Source organism: Falco biarmicus, chromosome 5, assembly GCF_023638135.1.
Source record: "Falco biarmicus isolate bFalBia1 chromosome 5, bFalBia1.pri, whole genome shotgun sequence".
Classification (NCBI taxonomy): domain Eukaryota; kingdom Metazoa; phylum Chordata; class Aves; order Falconiformes; family Falconidae; genus Falco; species Falco biarmicus.
This window is the reverse complement of record NC_079292.1, coordinates 62841028-62855703: the sequence shown is the minus strand read 5'-3', so window position 1 is coordinate 62855703 and position 14676 is coordinate 62841028. Positions and strand designations below refer to the sequence as shown.

General features: G+C 37.9%; 1 protein-coding gene across 2 annotated transcripts in view; it reads left to right on the top strand.

The window, feature by feature from the left end:
* MYBPC1 (myosin binding protein C1) overlaps positions 1–14676 on the top strand; it is a 93699-nt gene that overhangs the window by 49195 nt on the left and 29828 nt on the right. For both annotated transcript variants that reach the window (XM_056339878.1, XM_056339879.1), the window contains 8 exons: positions 1566–1622; positions 5140–5306; positions 7546–7678; positions 9315–9439; positions 10504–10609; positions 10913–11079; positions 12732–12894; positions 14154–14260. In XM_056339878.1, coding sequence (XP_056195853.1) covers positions 1566–1622; positions 5140–5306; positions 7546–7678; positions 9315–9439; positions 10504–10609; positions 10913–11079; positions 12732–12894; positions 14154–14260 — 1025 coding nt within the window. The remainder of the gene's footprint in view (positions 1–1565; positions 1623–5139; positions 5307–7545; positions 7679–9314; positions 9440–10503; positions 10610–10912; positions 11080–12731; positions 12895–14153; positions 14261–14676) is intronic.

The window sequence follows — 14676 nt, the reverse complement described above, 5'->3', positions numbered from 1 at the left end:
GTAACATCAAACAGCGATCCTATGAAGCTCCTCAGTAATGGATGCTGGTAGCATGCACAGAATTTGCATCAGTCTTGGCAGACAATTGTATCAAGTACTTAAAAAAAATATTTTCTTAAATAAAGATTTAAAGATGTGGGGTTTAGGGTAGTCAGTAGTGAGTAGAACGAAATAGTTACAACACGTAGACAGTAACTACTGTAAAATTAAAGTGTCATTGCTTTAAGGGAAAATGTACTATTTAAGACAATGAAATATACGTTTCTTTAGAGGTTTCTAAAATCATATTTTCATTCACTAAAATATCCTACTGCATGTTTCCTGAAAGTTGTCAGCTGCAATATGAAATTTCCTGGTCCAAGTCCTGTACTGATTAAAAGCAGAGAGAAAATTCACACTGATTTCAAGAAGACAGGATCTGACTTTAAGTTATGTTACAGTAAAAAAATGTGTTATAAGATCATAATTACAGAAAAACTACAGATAATATATTGCAGAAGATGTAAGATAAAGCATTGTGTCTTAAGTTTTGTTACCTTTCTGATAAAATAGCAATTCAAACCAGTATATATATAATTTTTATATTCTATGGAGAAAATTGTCTTACAAGGACAGAAATACTTAGAATGAAAATGTTTTACAAACAGAAAATTAATGCAGTTTGTTAATTTACACATACAAGCAAATCTGTGATTCAGAAGTAACTGCTTTTATTTAGAGGGATATGATTTTAAAAGTAAGTGCAAAAGACACTACATTCAAGGTGCACTCCTTTCTTGAGCACATTTTAAAAAAGCTGCAATAACTATTCTGCCCAAACAGATGAGGATATTGGAATATTTTCTGGTTTTTTAACATGCAAAACCTGGGATGAGATACTGCATCATTTGATGTAACATTTGCAGGATCTTGCCCTTTTTACAAGTATTAAGGGCATTTATTTTGTCTTTATGTGCTTTTCAGTGAAGTTCTGCTGCTTAAGGTCACATTATAGAAAGAAATGCACCTTCACAGGACTGTGATTCTATCTGTAATAATGTACAATGCATTGTTCCTTTTTTTTTAACTGATTTCTCCCTTCACTTAGACAAAGGTTAAATCTGAAGTGTAATGCTTTGCAATCAGTATTTGACACAGCTGTGCATTGTTAAAAGCACCACCCAGCAATGCAAATCTTTGTTTTAAATTCATACCAAAAGATCAGCACAAGCCTTTGTTTTTATACACATACACAATGGAAATGAAAAACAAAGCTCGTGTTGACTAGCCTACATTTATTTGTGTTGCCGAAACCTAACACAAATCTTGGCAAATTTATGTATGCAGTTACAAAAATTTGTCACCAAAGTATAATAACAAGCAATACAAACCTTTGTGTTATTTTTCACAAGTGCCTAAGGAAACATAATTTGTGTGAAAAAGGATACAAGTTTGTGTTGATTTTATACCATTATTTGTGTGTCTGGACAGTGTTGAGTGTATGAGACATGTAGAGCGTTTGCAATGCGTGTTGTCTAAGTCTTCCTGTATTAAACAAAGATTTGATCTTTTTCTATTAATGACAGCGGTGATGGACAAGACGATGCAGGAGAACTTGACTTTAGTGGTCTCCTGAAACGTAGGTGAGAACCAAGTGATGCAGTGAGCAGGTGTGGATTGCAAACCTTTAGGTTCACACACAGAAAGAGTCAGGTGTAGCATTAATAACTTCTTAAGAATTTTCTGACATTTTATTTTTTTCAGTTTTTCTAACTATTATTCCATTCTCATAGTATAATATGCAAACGTTCAGTCAATTGTACCTTTAAGTGTGCAGAACAGAAACCTCAGATTTAAGTCCATTGGGAAAAAAGTGAGCCACAACATAAAGAGCCCAATAACATTTAGTTTACTTGCTATTTCTTTTGTGTTTGCATGGAGGGTGGAGGGGGACAATTTCCTACACAGGGATGAGCAGTTCAGAAAATTGAGTCTGGTGCAGGGGTTAAATTTACCTCTTTGGTTACATTTTAATTTGATTTTATAAGCATCTTGATATGAAAATCTTATGTCATGCTTTCAAACTGTAGACATTGGTATTAATTCTTTGTAGCTTTCTGTTTCAGTATGTGCTCACATATTCAATGGTGTTTTATTCTACTTAAATTCTGTCATTGAGAAAAACTTGAGCATGTTTCTCTGGTTTCCCTTGAAAATCTGGTGATATAATAGTTATGCCTCTAGCTATTTCAGACCTTAAACCCAGTTTAGCTTTTAATAGGTTAAGACAAGATAGTTAATTGGTAATTTAAGAAAAAAAAATACCACAGAAATTCTATATGCCATGGAAATTAATAGCAACTGACCACAGAGAATTTGAAAAGGAACTATATCCTTTATCTCATCTACTGCTTACTCTGTAAAAGGAAAACCCAATCTGCAGTATTAATTACATAAAATGTTCACAATGGGCTCATAGGCTTTGATGGTGAGGACAGTATTTAAGCAACTAAAGCAAACAAGAAAGGCTGAAGGTAAAAGTAGGCAGTGAAAGCAATACCTGAACCCATTCAAATCCACCAGGTCTTTGGTTTTTTAATCTTCTCATCCCTAATTAGGATCTTCAGTTTGACTTTTCATCATACTAACACAACTTACTCTGACAAATCTCATGAATGCCTGTCGGGTGTTTTATTAGCAATGTGAGAGTTGCATGTAAGAGGTCTTGGGTTTTTTGTGGAAAAAGAAATGTGATTGAAGAGTCATCACTTCACTAAGAAGTAACTCATATGTTTTTTAAGATAAATACTGTATAGCCATATAAACATAGTATACCTATGGTGTGGTTAATGGGCAAAGCAAACTGTTCACTTTTAAACACCATTATTTGATATTGGTCAAATTGGTTCATCACCTCCTTGCTTCAGACAGTGAAATGCAACCTCATGCTTCTGCACTTAATTGAATAAGATTGCTAATTAAGCTCCAGTGTGGATATTAACATCCATTTTTCTGAAGACAAATACGTGCTTTCCTTTCAATTTTTTCAAGAGGTAATGTTGCAGGTGCATTCCTTCTCTTTTATGTGGTTATATTTCCAAGGAAAGAGCTAGAACTTTTCACCTGTGGTGCATAATATTTGAAACATGTTTTTTTAAAAAAACCTAAATGCATAGAATCTGTGTACTGCCTATTTTCTAATTTTGTGCTGGTCTTGCAGGAAGACAAACTGGTTTTTATGTCAGTAAGCCACTCTATGACTGGTTGTGCTTCATAAATGCAATGGATCAACAACAGCACAAAATTTCAAAAGGCACAAGATCTCAAAAACACTCAAACATTTAGGTCTTTTTTTAAAAAAGTACATCTTTCAACAAAATGCACATTTTCGGGGAAAAGATCTGAAAGCAGTTTTGTGGAGAGGTCAGTCTGCTTTGGAAATAGCAAGTGGTGTTTGCCCACTACCCACAGCAGAAACTATTGTGGTCCCAGAATTAAGTTGATTTGTTCTAAGTTGTCAGAATTTGTTCTCCAGTTACAGAAGAGGAAAAAAAGAGTCTGGAATTAAATATTTCAAGCTGGTTGAAAATCAGGATACTCTAACTGATCCTTATTCTCAATTACTGCCTGATTTAAAGGGATACATTATCTCAATTGCCATGGAGTGTGCCTCTCCTTACCATGGACAGGCATTGCATGGCAAGTGGCCAGCCCCCGGAGAGGAGAATGCCACCCCATGGGGTGTGTCAGCTTTGACATATGTTTGCAAGCTGAGCTCGACTTGCTGCCCTGCAGAAGGAATCTCAGTGCAACACCAGTGTTCACTGCACAGTCACCCTCCAGAAGCATGAACACAGATAAAAGTAAAAGGAATGAAACATAAAATTACATACTCGAGATTGCCTAACAATAATTCTAAGATAACAATGTAAGTATGTCAAAGAATCTTCAGTGAGCTTTTTTCTTTTTTAAATTAACACTGGCGTATTATGAAAATCAATAAACCTCATGGATTAAACAACAAAGTGATTTTCCACAGTTCCTTATCCAAACATGCAGAGGTTCTCAGAGACCCTCAGTGCTATTTCTGTATATGTTAAAGAAAATTCTCTGTCAGACTGAATAGACCAGCTCTAATAGAGTCTCACTGCAAAGCTCAGTCTTTTTTATTTCTCAAATGTTTATTTTCTTGCTCTGCTCTGAAAAGTACTGTTTTTGTTAGACCAACTAGATCAAATCAGAATGATCCTGGTCTGATCTTAACTAATTTACATGAAAAAAAATCTCCTCCAATTCCTAGATTGTTCTAGCAGTTCACTTTTTTGAGCTAAGCTGTCAATCTCAAAAATTATCATGTTTTTTAGGATGCTTCCATTGTTCTCCCATTTAATGGCTGCCATTGTGAAAATAATTATACTTCTCTTTATTGGCTGTCTTAGCCTGGAGTTGCAGACAGTAAACACGGTATTGAAACTTCTGTATAAAGGTGATGCCTCACACAGGCCTTGGAAAACACTTCCTGCTCTTAAGATTGAGATAAACACGGGAGCCAACAGATCCATCTTGCAAGTCCAAGCTGGTGTGGAAATCTCCAGTTTCTATCCATATGCCAACTTTAACTCTGAGAAGTACTGGTGCAACTGTCTATAAACAGACCCAGATTCCCTTGGATTCCAATGTCCTTTCATTGGTCACCCCTAGTAGTAGTTACAGGGACTCAAGATTTGAAAGAGTTTTTCTGTTATGAAATGTATGGATTAGATTTAGATCTCAGTGGTGCCATCATAAATTGTAACTGATTCCACTCATTACAACAGATAAAACTGATTTAAGTGGGATTAGCCCATATGCTATTATAGTACTACATTTTCTAACTGTATTTTTTTAATAATGAAGCAATATAAAATTCCCATAACTGATTGATCAGAAAAGGCCAACTTAAAACTTATATCCAAATTCTGCCTTGAAGAAGTGTAAAGTAAGGTGTGAATGTCATTCTGAGCTATTCCTCTTATACTGAGTGAAATAAAGAAATGATGGTGGCCTTCAAATTTTGATCTAAACATTTCTAACCTTACCATAGATTCAGCTTCACCTTCTTTTATGGTATGATACAGCTTCACTAACTATTCTCCCATCATTTTATTTCACTGCTGTTAGGGAGGTCAAACAGCAAGAAGAAGAACCTGAGGTAGATGTGTGGGAGCTCCTGAAGAACGCAAATCCCAGTGAATATGAGAAGATTGCTTTTCAGTATGGTATCACTGACCTGAGAGGCATGTTAAAGCGTCTGAAGCGCATGCGCAGGGAAGTGAAGAAGAGTGCAGGTATGGATAAGGCAGAATATTCTTATGCTCAGTAGTCAAACATAAGCATCCACCTTAAAAACCCAGACTTGCTTCATTTCCATTTAAGGGGACTTGCACGCTATAATGCAAGCCTTATTACTGCAAGGAGTTAATCAGAAGTAGGCTTTGGTCCACTGTGGTTAGCATAAACACTCTATCCCATTCAGTGCTTCCAAAAGCATCCCTCCCATTTGGCCAAACAATAGTTCCAACTGGAACAATATCTCCCATTTGTGTGGAAAAAATGTTCCCTGGTTGTATGTTACCTGATCAAACAGTATGGAAATTAAACCTTATGTTATCATTAGTATCTTCTGCTCTAAAATAAGAGTCACTCCAAACACATTGTTTGCTCTTCATCATTTCATTTTGCTCTTAAAATGACATTCCTCTGAAATCCCAGCTGCACTAAAACCCCTTCACCCTGTGCTGGGTGAGGACATTCAGGCCTGTCTTTCCCCATCTACTCTATAAGTAGTATGAGTGGTATAATACATAAGTATAGAGAAGCATTTTTATATATATGTGCATGTATATAAAATGTATATATATGTGACATAATACATACACATACACACATGTATAAATGCAACACACTATCCATTTGCTTGTTCCTGGAGAACATTTCAGAACTGGAAGCAATACATACATCTGCTGTTCCACTGGTTTCCTGGAGGAGTCCCTTTTATTTAGGTAAAATCCTCCACAAATCCAGCTGTAATCCATCTACCTGATATACCATCTCTCCTCATCTATTACCTCACATCATAACACGTGTTATGTTACTACACATTAATTTTTATTTATATTTTTCATTTGCTGGTATATCTGATTCTGGCTACAGTTGAGGGAGGGAGAAATGGAGTTGATGGGCTTTGGCTGAGCCGCTGGGGCAGTTTCTGTAGCCAGTGGTGCTCTCTAAAGTGGTGAAAGCTTAGGGGGGAAACTCCTCGCCTTCCCCCAGGAGGCTGGGGCAGGGCTGGAAGCTGGGGCAGGAATTGCGCAACTGGCAGGAAGAGCTGCTCCCTCCCCAGGTGCATCATGTGGAAGTGCCTGGATGTTTTACTGGGAAGGGGGCATCTCTCAGGACCTGGGATCAGTTTGTCTGGTCCCTCTTCCCAGATCCCTGTTGAGTATGATGGAGCTGACAGCCATATCAGGATTTTTCAGTGGACAGTGTTTTCCCTACAGTAGGGGCTTTAGATATTGGGGAAAATGTCTACAGTAGTGACAAGATGACAGCAGGGTGTTCTTCCTCTCACACCACCTTCCTTATAACTTAGAAACTTTTACAATGCAACAAGATACGTAGAAAAGGCTTTTCACATTTAATAACTCCTGTTGTGTTGATATATTCAGTCTCTTGCAGTCAGACATATGCGTAATGTAAACCTTAGTAGAAATTGATTGCTAAGTTGTGGACAATTTGTTTGAGACAGTGTTTATGTATTTGAGGTACAGATACCTGGTACCCTGGCTTTAACTTTTGTGATTGGCAATATCTAAGTGTTGATGTTAAAGTGTTTTGATTTGTTTGAGTTGCACCTGGCTTTACCTTGCCAAGAACACCTTGGTCTACATTTGCACATCTCAAACAACCTTTTTGTAAAGCCCCGTTAGGATTCACAGACTGACAACCTTTGCCACTTTCAAATATTTTTGCAAATGTTTCACAGCTGTGACCCTTTATCCCAAGTGAATGGCAGTGTACTCTTCATAACCTACAGAAAGAATCAGGAAAGCTAGTTTGGCTTTTAGGCAAACCAATGTTTATTCTGATAGTGGGATGCTCAACAGGAATTTCAGCTTAAAATTCCCTGTTAACTTGGTAGGGGTGCTAATAGAGAAGTCCTTTATAACAGATTCATTGCAAATTATTCCATGTCACCACTGTATACCATTTTACTGTGACAAAGCGCTTCTCAGCAAGCTGTCAAAGCTACACCTACCCAGTCCTATTCAGAATACAGTTATACTGCAAAGTGATTAAGAGATATTAGCTTGAACTGGGTCAGGATAATCAGATCTTCATAGCTTTGCACTTACTCTGATTTTTCTAGAAAATAAACTGATTCATGTGGACTAGCCTAAGAGTATAGAGTGATGCGTAACATTGTGTGCATGTATTCTGACAACATTGATGTAAGCAACATCATTTCAGCATTCATATTCTTGTTTTCTGACCTTCTTTTATAATAACACTTGGCTTCCACAACAGCTTTTGCCAAAGGTCTTGATCCTGCGTATCAGGTGGACAAAGGAGGTAAAGTAAGGTTCATGGTGGAGCTAGCAGATCCAACAGTGGAACTCAAGTGGTATAAAAATGGCCAAGAAATACGACCAAGTGCAAAGTAAGTGGCTTTTTTGTATGTAAGAAATAAAATGGGTAGACATGTACTTCCTTGACAAGTGTGTTGCATAGATCTCTCTCTTTGCTTAGGTTGCACCAATTTTATTTCTGAATTTCATTATACATGAGAAATATGCAAACAATGCTATATTTCTCATGACCCAGAAAAGTCCATTGTATGCTAAATATTAATCCAGATTGGCTCTTTGCCTCTAGAGAAAAGAATTAAAGATCCTCAACAAAACATGGGGCCATTTCCTAGTCAGTAGTTTTTAAAGAATCAGGAAGCACTGTGAGTAAATAAACCACTTGCCTGAAGGAAGTCAGAATCTTTCTACCATAACTGTGTAACTGTGTAACGAGAAATATTTAACATCACCTACTTACCATTTGGCTCAGAAAGCATCTGAGGAAGGGGGAGGGAGGTTTGTCTCACCTTCCACTACCCAGTTAATGATCACACTGAAGTCAACAACCTGCATTAGCCCAAAGTGACTTCAGTCATGAGCAACAGGTCTAGTGTACCCAAGCTACTTCGTCATCTGTATCATCTGCATACAATTTTACTCTCTGACTTTATCTAGAAGTGGCTTTTCAGGTGCAGACCCTTGAGTACAAGTAGAGCAATGGCTGGAAATTGAGCCCAGTTCCTAGGATGGGCACAACCAGCTCTTACAACCCAGTGCAGAAAATGCCATTCCACAGTCAGACACATCTAGGAATTACGATGTGCATTCAGTAATGCACAACAATGCAATGTTCATCAAATGTTTCTCAGCAGCACAAAACCTTAGCAACTTTTTCCTCTGGCCCTGTAAAAAAAAAAAAAATAAATTAGCAAAAGGCCTCTTACAGAGGAGGGGCAGATTTCCTTCATTCTGTGGCTGCAAAAGTCAGTGAAGGATTTTGATTAATATTCATAGTTGACAAAAAATGTATAATAAATAGGGTACCTCTTCTTTAGCCCCTATACCTGCCATGAGCAGCTCAGGACTGTTTCACAGGCAGCTTTATGATACCTTTCCTGTTAGAAGGACCTGGACTGAATGCTCCAGTGCATTTCTTCCAGGCTGCTGAAGCAGCTGTCAGATGCTAATGAGCTTTGGTCATTACAAACCTGGAGCAGATCTAAACTGGTGACATAAAGGTGAAAGGCTCCATATCCCATTACCAAAACCCCATATCCCATTACTGATCTCTTGTGCCATCTGGCCTACCAATAATATTAACTTCTTAACTTTGGCTATTATTATACTTCACAAAAATGTTGAGTGTTGGAATGAGGATGGTGTCCTATTACTGGTTATTTTCATCTTCACTCATCTCGAGTTTCAGACTTATTTGCCATCCTTCAGAGCCTGCTCTTTTTTTTTAATTTATTTTTTCATGTCACACAAGACTGAGATTTTGGAACAAGCCAGAAGATGCTCATTGTCACTTCTACACCATAGCTCTTTTTGCTAAAAAGTCTATGACAGTTCTGTTGAACCTTAGAAATTGCTTCCCAGGACATTTTTCCAGGTCTATGTAAAAAACAGGATTTTTGCCTCTAATAAACCCTAAAGCACGTTCTACATAAAACAAAAGGGGTCCAGCAGTTTTGCTAATGTATCTCTGCTGCATTCCTGTTCAAACAGATACATTTTTGAGCACAAAGGTAACCAGAGAATTTTATTCATCAATAATTGTTCGATGACAGACGATGCTCGCTATTACGTAACAGCTGGTGATGAGAAATGCTCCACAGAACTGTTTGTGAGAGGTAACTATGTCAGCTTGCTCCTATTTCACCTGCTGTAAATTGGTGTGGCTTCTTCGGCTGCAACAGAATTATTAACATGGAGGATCTGGTTCTGTATATTTTTGTATTTGTATTAGCAGCCCTTAGGGATCACTCTTTCTGTGATCCCTGCCCATTCCCCACCCCCACCCCCACCCCCTTCTGTATTTACTAATTTAGTGAAAACCTTGGAATGGGGATATGGTGGATTTCATACTGTGCATTGGGATCTGGTGGGGCTGTGGTCGCCTTCATAGTTTTAAAGCCATTTTGGAGGCTCATTTGTCACAGCATTGGCATTCCCTAACACCACACTTCGGTACCTGATGACCCTGATACTTTTGGCCCAACTGATCTCTTTCAATTACCCTCAGATCAGGCTTTCTAGCAGTTTGTTGTCATTCCATCTGCAGGGATTTAAGGGAAGACTCATCAAAAGCTACGAATGGGCGGGCATTTCTTCACCCTTTTGCTCCCATGGTGTTGATAGTCTTACTGATAATATGGCATTACTCACACATGCACAGCACCACTTACAGTGAGAGACACAAATCATCAAATATTTCAGAAAGCTTTTTAAAATAATGGAGCCCATCACCCCTATAAATATCATAGGATAACTGTTGTAAAGTCTCTTGCTGTTAAATGAACTGGATTAAACCAATAAGGGCACTGCGTTATGTCATCAGGTCATATTATTGTGTATAGCGGGCTCTAGGACCTAATGGAAACACAGCTTTATGAGAGGGATCTGTGGGAGGCAAGAGGGCAGTGTCAGCTTCTCCTGTCAACCTGCCTGGACAAACTGTCAATAAATTAGGGGACAAGGCAGGTATTAATCTAAACAGATGTTATTTTATTATTTAGCACATTTCCTACTAGTATCTTAATGAGCATTCGCTTTTTTGATTTAAGGCAGAAAAAGCTGCGCTGAGACTGATATTAGAATTTTAAAGTAATATCATCTTCTACAGCATGCTTTTGAAAACCTCTTTCACTTAGTTTTCTCTCTTAGATTGTAAATCTTTGATTTTCTCTTTCCAAAGATCCTCCAATTTTGGTGACCAAAGGCCTGGAGGATACTAGTACCTATGTGGGTGAACGAGTAGAACTGAGCTGTGAAGTGTCCGAGGATGATGCAAATGTGAAATGGTACGCCACATTTTGAACAGATACTCTTTCCCTTGAGAATAAAACCCAGAATACTTTAATTGTAGGTAATTGTAGGAAACTTTATATACCATTAAACCTGAAAATTGTTAAGAAACTCTCAAGAAAACATTATTCAAAAATGTAGCAATAGCAAAAGCATCCTTACACATTCATGGATGAGTTTGTTTAACCTTTTCTTGTGCCTTAAGTCTTATAAAGTTTTCTCTGGAAGTTTCAGTCTATGGGAGTCTTATTTGCATAGGACTTCTATTGAAATAATAATCACTCTTTGTTTTCCATTAGGTTTAAGAATGGTGTAGAACTTACCAATGAACCTAAATCTCGTTACCGAATCAAGGTTGAGGGTAAAAAACACACTTTGATCATAGAGGAAGCCGCAAAAAATGACAGTGCAACCTACTCAGTAATGACAACTGGAGGCCAATCTGAAGCTAAGCTTTCAGTTGATTGTAAGTATGATCCATCTTGCTCTTCAATTTGTATGTCACAGTTTGGTAGCTTACAGAAGTAAACAATTTGCTTGCCTTTTCCTGAGGGTTTAAAGGGAGGCTTAACTTCCATATCAACTTCTTTGCCACAAATCTCCAGAACAGTGACTTTCCTTTAAATGCTGTTTGCAGTAATAGGAAATTAACTAGTCCTGCTGGAAAACTTTCTGTCACTTCACTAAGATGGAAAACCAAGCTATCCATCCAAAGATATAATAGGTTAAAAAAGTGAAAGTTTTGAGAGAATTATCTGCTTTTCTTTAATCCTTTCATGTTTTCACAGGAAAGCCAAACCATGGCTTTTAAGCCAAATCATAAAAAAAGTATGCTGGAAAAAATAAGTACTTCTATAACTAGGCATACCATTAGTACGCATCAGGGTCACTCGACCTGAACTCATAGGCACAAACACATGACTATGTAGCTCCCTCAGTATTGTTTATGCAATATTTCTTTAAAATGCCTGTGGTTGTTAGCAAAATATATGGGCCCATCCTCTGAAGTTATAATACATTACGTATTATACGTATAATGTACATATAAATGTACACTATTTTGTAATACCTGTACTGTTCTTGAGTATTTTTTACAAATTTTCATCCTAAGCTTAACTGATTCATGCTGTTCTATTATCAGTCTGGAAATTATCCTCCATGGGTATTGATCTCCATCATCTTTCCTTTCATGCAACTTCTTCTGAGGATTTTCCAACTAGCTTTCTATAAAACACTGCCTTTCTCATCACCCTTCATGTCATATTGTAGTCAGGGATATTTACTGCATACAGATCAAACTGTGCATTCAGCCTGGACTCTGGTCTACAGCATCTAATCTTCTAGAAAGTGAAATTGAACTGGGGTGCCAGTTCTCAGACCCAAGTTTTACAAAAGCTAGTAGTATCTGTGGCTATTCATAGGGTGAGTTAAGGCAGTTCAGTAAACATGAGAACAAGCAGTGTATGAAGTTAAGCTTACTGGCCAGTTAACCTTTGCTACCAGCCTGACAAAACAGATTAAGAACTACAGCCCCCACTTGTGATTAAATACTTTGATGAGTCTCCAGATTACCTCAGATCAGCTGGGAGAGCTATGAGTATGATAGATTGCTGTTAGATCACAGGAGCGGTGGGTTGCAATTCCTTCTAGTGTATTGATCTGGGGACACACATCCTCCACTTCTTGAAAGTTTCTTACTGGACTCTGGGGGATAGAAGCAGCCTGCCTCCAGCCCCTAAACACAAGAGAGGGGACAGCATTCAAATTATGCTCCTAGGCTTAGTTCTTCTACTGGCAATATCCATGGAGTTTCCCCACACAGGATATGGGTATTTTGGATCCCCCTTTCTAAGGCATCACACTACATGAAACGAGGTTATTTTATGTAGCTTACATGTACATATTACTTGTATTTCAACTTCAGAACTTTATTATTGGAGGCTTTTTGCTGATTTGAAGACTGCTGTGATGGCTAGTAGCAGCTCCATGACAGAATCATGAGCTACTGGTTGGTATCACAGAATGGTCAGAGTTGGAAGGGACCTCTGAAGATCACCTAGTTCAGCCTCCTGCTAAAGCAGGTATTAGCATTAATAACTTTGTTTCTGTTTTCCTAAGTGAGACCACTGAAGATCCAACTTGCACTAGAAGACCAGACTGTGAGGCTTGGACAGGAAATCCATCTGAAGTGTGAGATATCTGAGAACGTCGAAGGGAAATGGTACAAAAATGGGCAACTGGTTGAAGCTAGTGACCGTGTAAAGCTTTATCACAAAGGAAGGTAAGCCTGTTGTGTATTGACTTGACTTTTGGTCAAACTACACTGTAGACTTGTGCCAATATGTGGGTTACTTCACTGCAAATTATCTGGTAATCAAGCCTAACCTTTGTCCCTCAAATATATTTATTTTTATCGTCACAAAAGCCATGTCTTCTTGGCCCTTTTCATCTTGTGTCTTTTGGCTGTGGAGTACAAAATTCAAATCCTTGATCTATCTAAGTTCAAGCTATGCATTTTCTTGATGTTGCTATTGCTGTTAGTATGTGATATTAAGTAGCAAAGTAAAATCATTGTTAGATGTTTTAAAAAATATATAGCTTTTAAATGTCTGTTTTTCTGATAGCTTCTGTTGTGTCAACTTAGACCATGCATGGTCTACTTTCCCATGCAAAGTATGTGGAGATATCAGGTCCCTTCGCACTTATAACTGGTCCTTTTTCATGGAAAGTTTGTCAGTTAAATAAAACAACCAACAACAGGTCCTGCCTTAAACTACACTTCAGCTTAGTAGGCCATTCGTACAGCTGGGAACTGCATTTGTGAAGATGATCCTAAACAGGCTATGAAATGTCTACATTGACTCCATAACACTCACTAAGTTGCAGTAATGGACAAGCGCCAGCTGTGCAGTGAGCCTTTGGACTGACATAAGGTGAAGGAGCTCCCCACAACCCATGTAAACCCATAGGGTGAGGTGAAGGGTAGCAGAAAGGGCACAGAAGTGAGTCCTACGTTGAAAAAAACTTAGCCACTGCAGGTCATAGGAGAGCAAAAATATCATCATACTGGAAGACACAGTTAGGTAGTAAGAGCAGTGTGTGCTTTGCTCACTCATTTCTTTATTTTGGCAAACAAATAGTAGATTGGATCCTGTCACAAAAATGGTCTAACAAAAGTCAGGATATTCCTACAATGGGATCACCTAAAGATTTCTCCTTGAACAATCAAACTACAATCTAATGCCAGTGACACAGAATCCCTGCATCAAAAAGATTATATTCCTGTATTTTTCTATTTCTGTATTCAAACAAAAAGATATTAGAATTGGTTACATGATTTGGTGGTTGTCTCAACAGTATTTTGTGTAAACCACACAGTATTTAATCAGGTAAAATACCACTAAGCAGCCAGCAAAGGACTTTTAGTCAGTAATTTTACACACTTGCACAGACTTGAATTTTCACAGTTTTTTCCTTATAGCTTCAACCAACCTGTCTTCAAAAATAATTTACATTGATTTCTTTTACAATTTTTTACAGAATCCACAGATTTGTTATAGCGAGTGCTGCTGTTGATGATGAGGCTGAATACATGTTTGTACCAGATGCCTATAATATTAACATTCCATGCAAAGTACATGTTGTGGGTAAGTATATGGCACAATGACTTATATATAGCATCCCTTTCTCTGACCTGTGGAAATTAAAAGCGGTGTGAAATATCCTTGATTACAATTAGTTTGTTTCCTCTGAGCAGGCATCTACCAGAGAAAACAGACATGCTGCTTTGGCAAAGTGCAAGCGACCTAGTCAGAGTGCTTTGCCTGTGCTCAGGATCTGCTCATAGCTTATACGTAGTTCACAAGCTCCTGGGGAAGGCTTTTGATGTTTAATATCTAAGCCTAAATCACTACTATGAGTTTTGTAAAAGTTTAGTAGAATAGGTGCACACTTACCTATTCCTTAAATACGTTAAATGATATATAGCAAGCAAAATGTTTGTGGCCAGCTTTTATTCACTCAGCCGAACAGAAGGCTTGTTAATGATCCCAGTCTTTCAAAC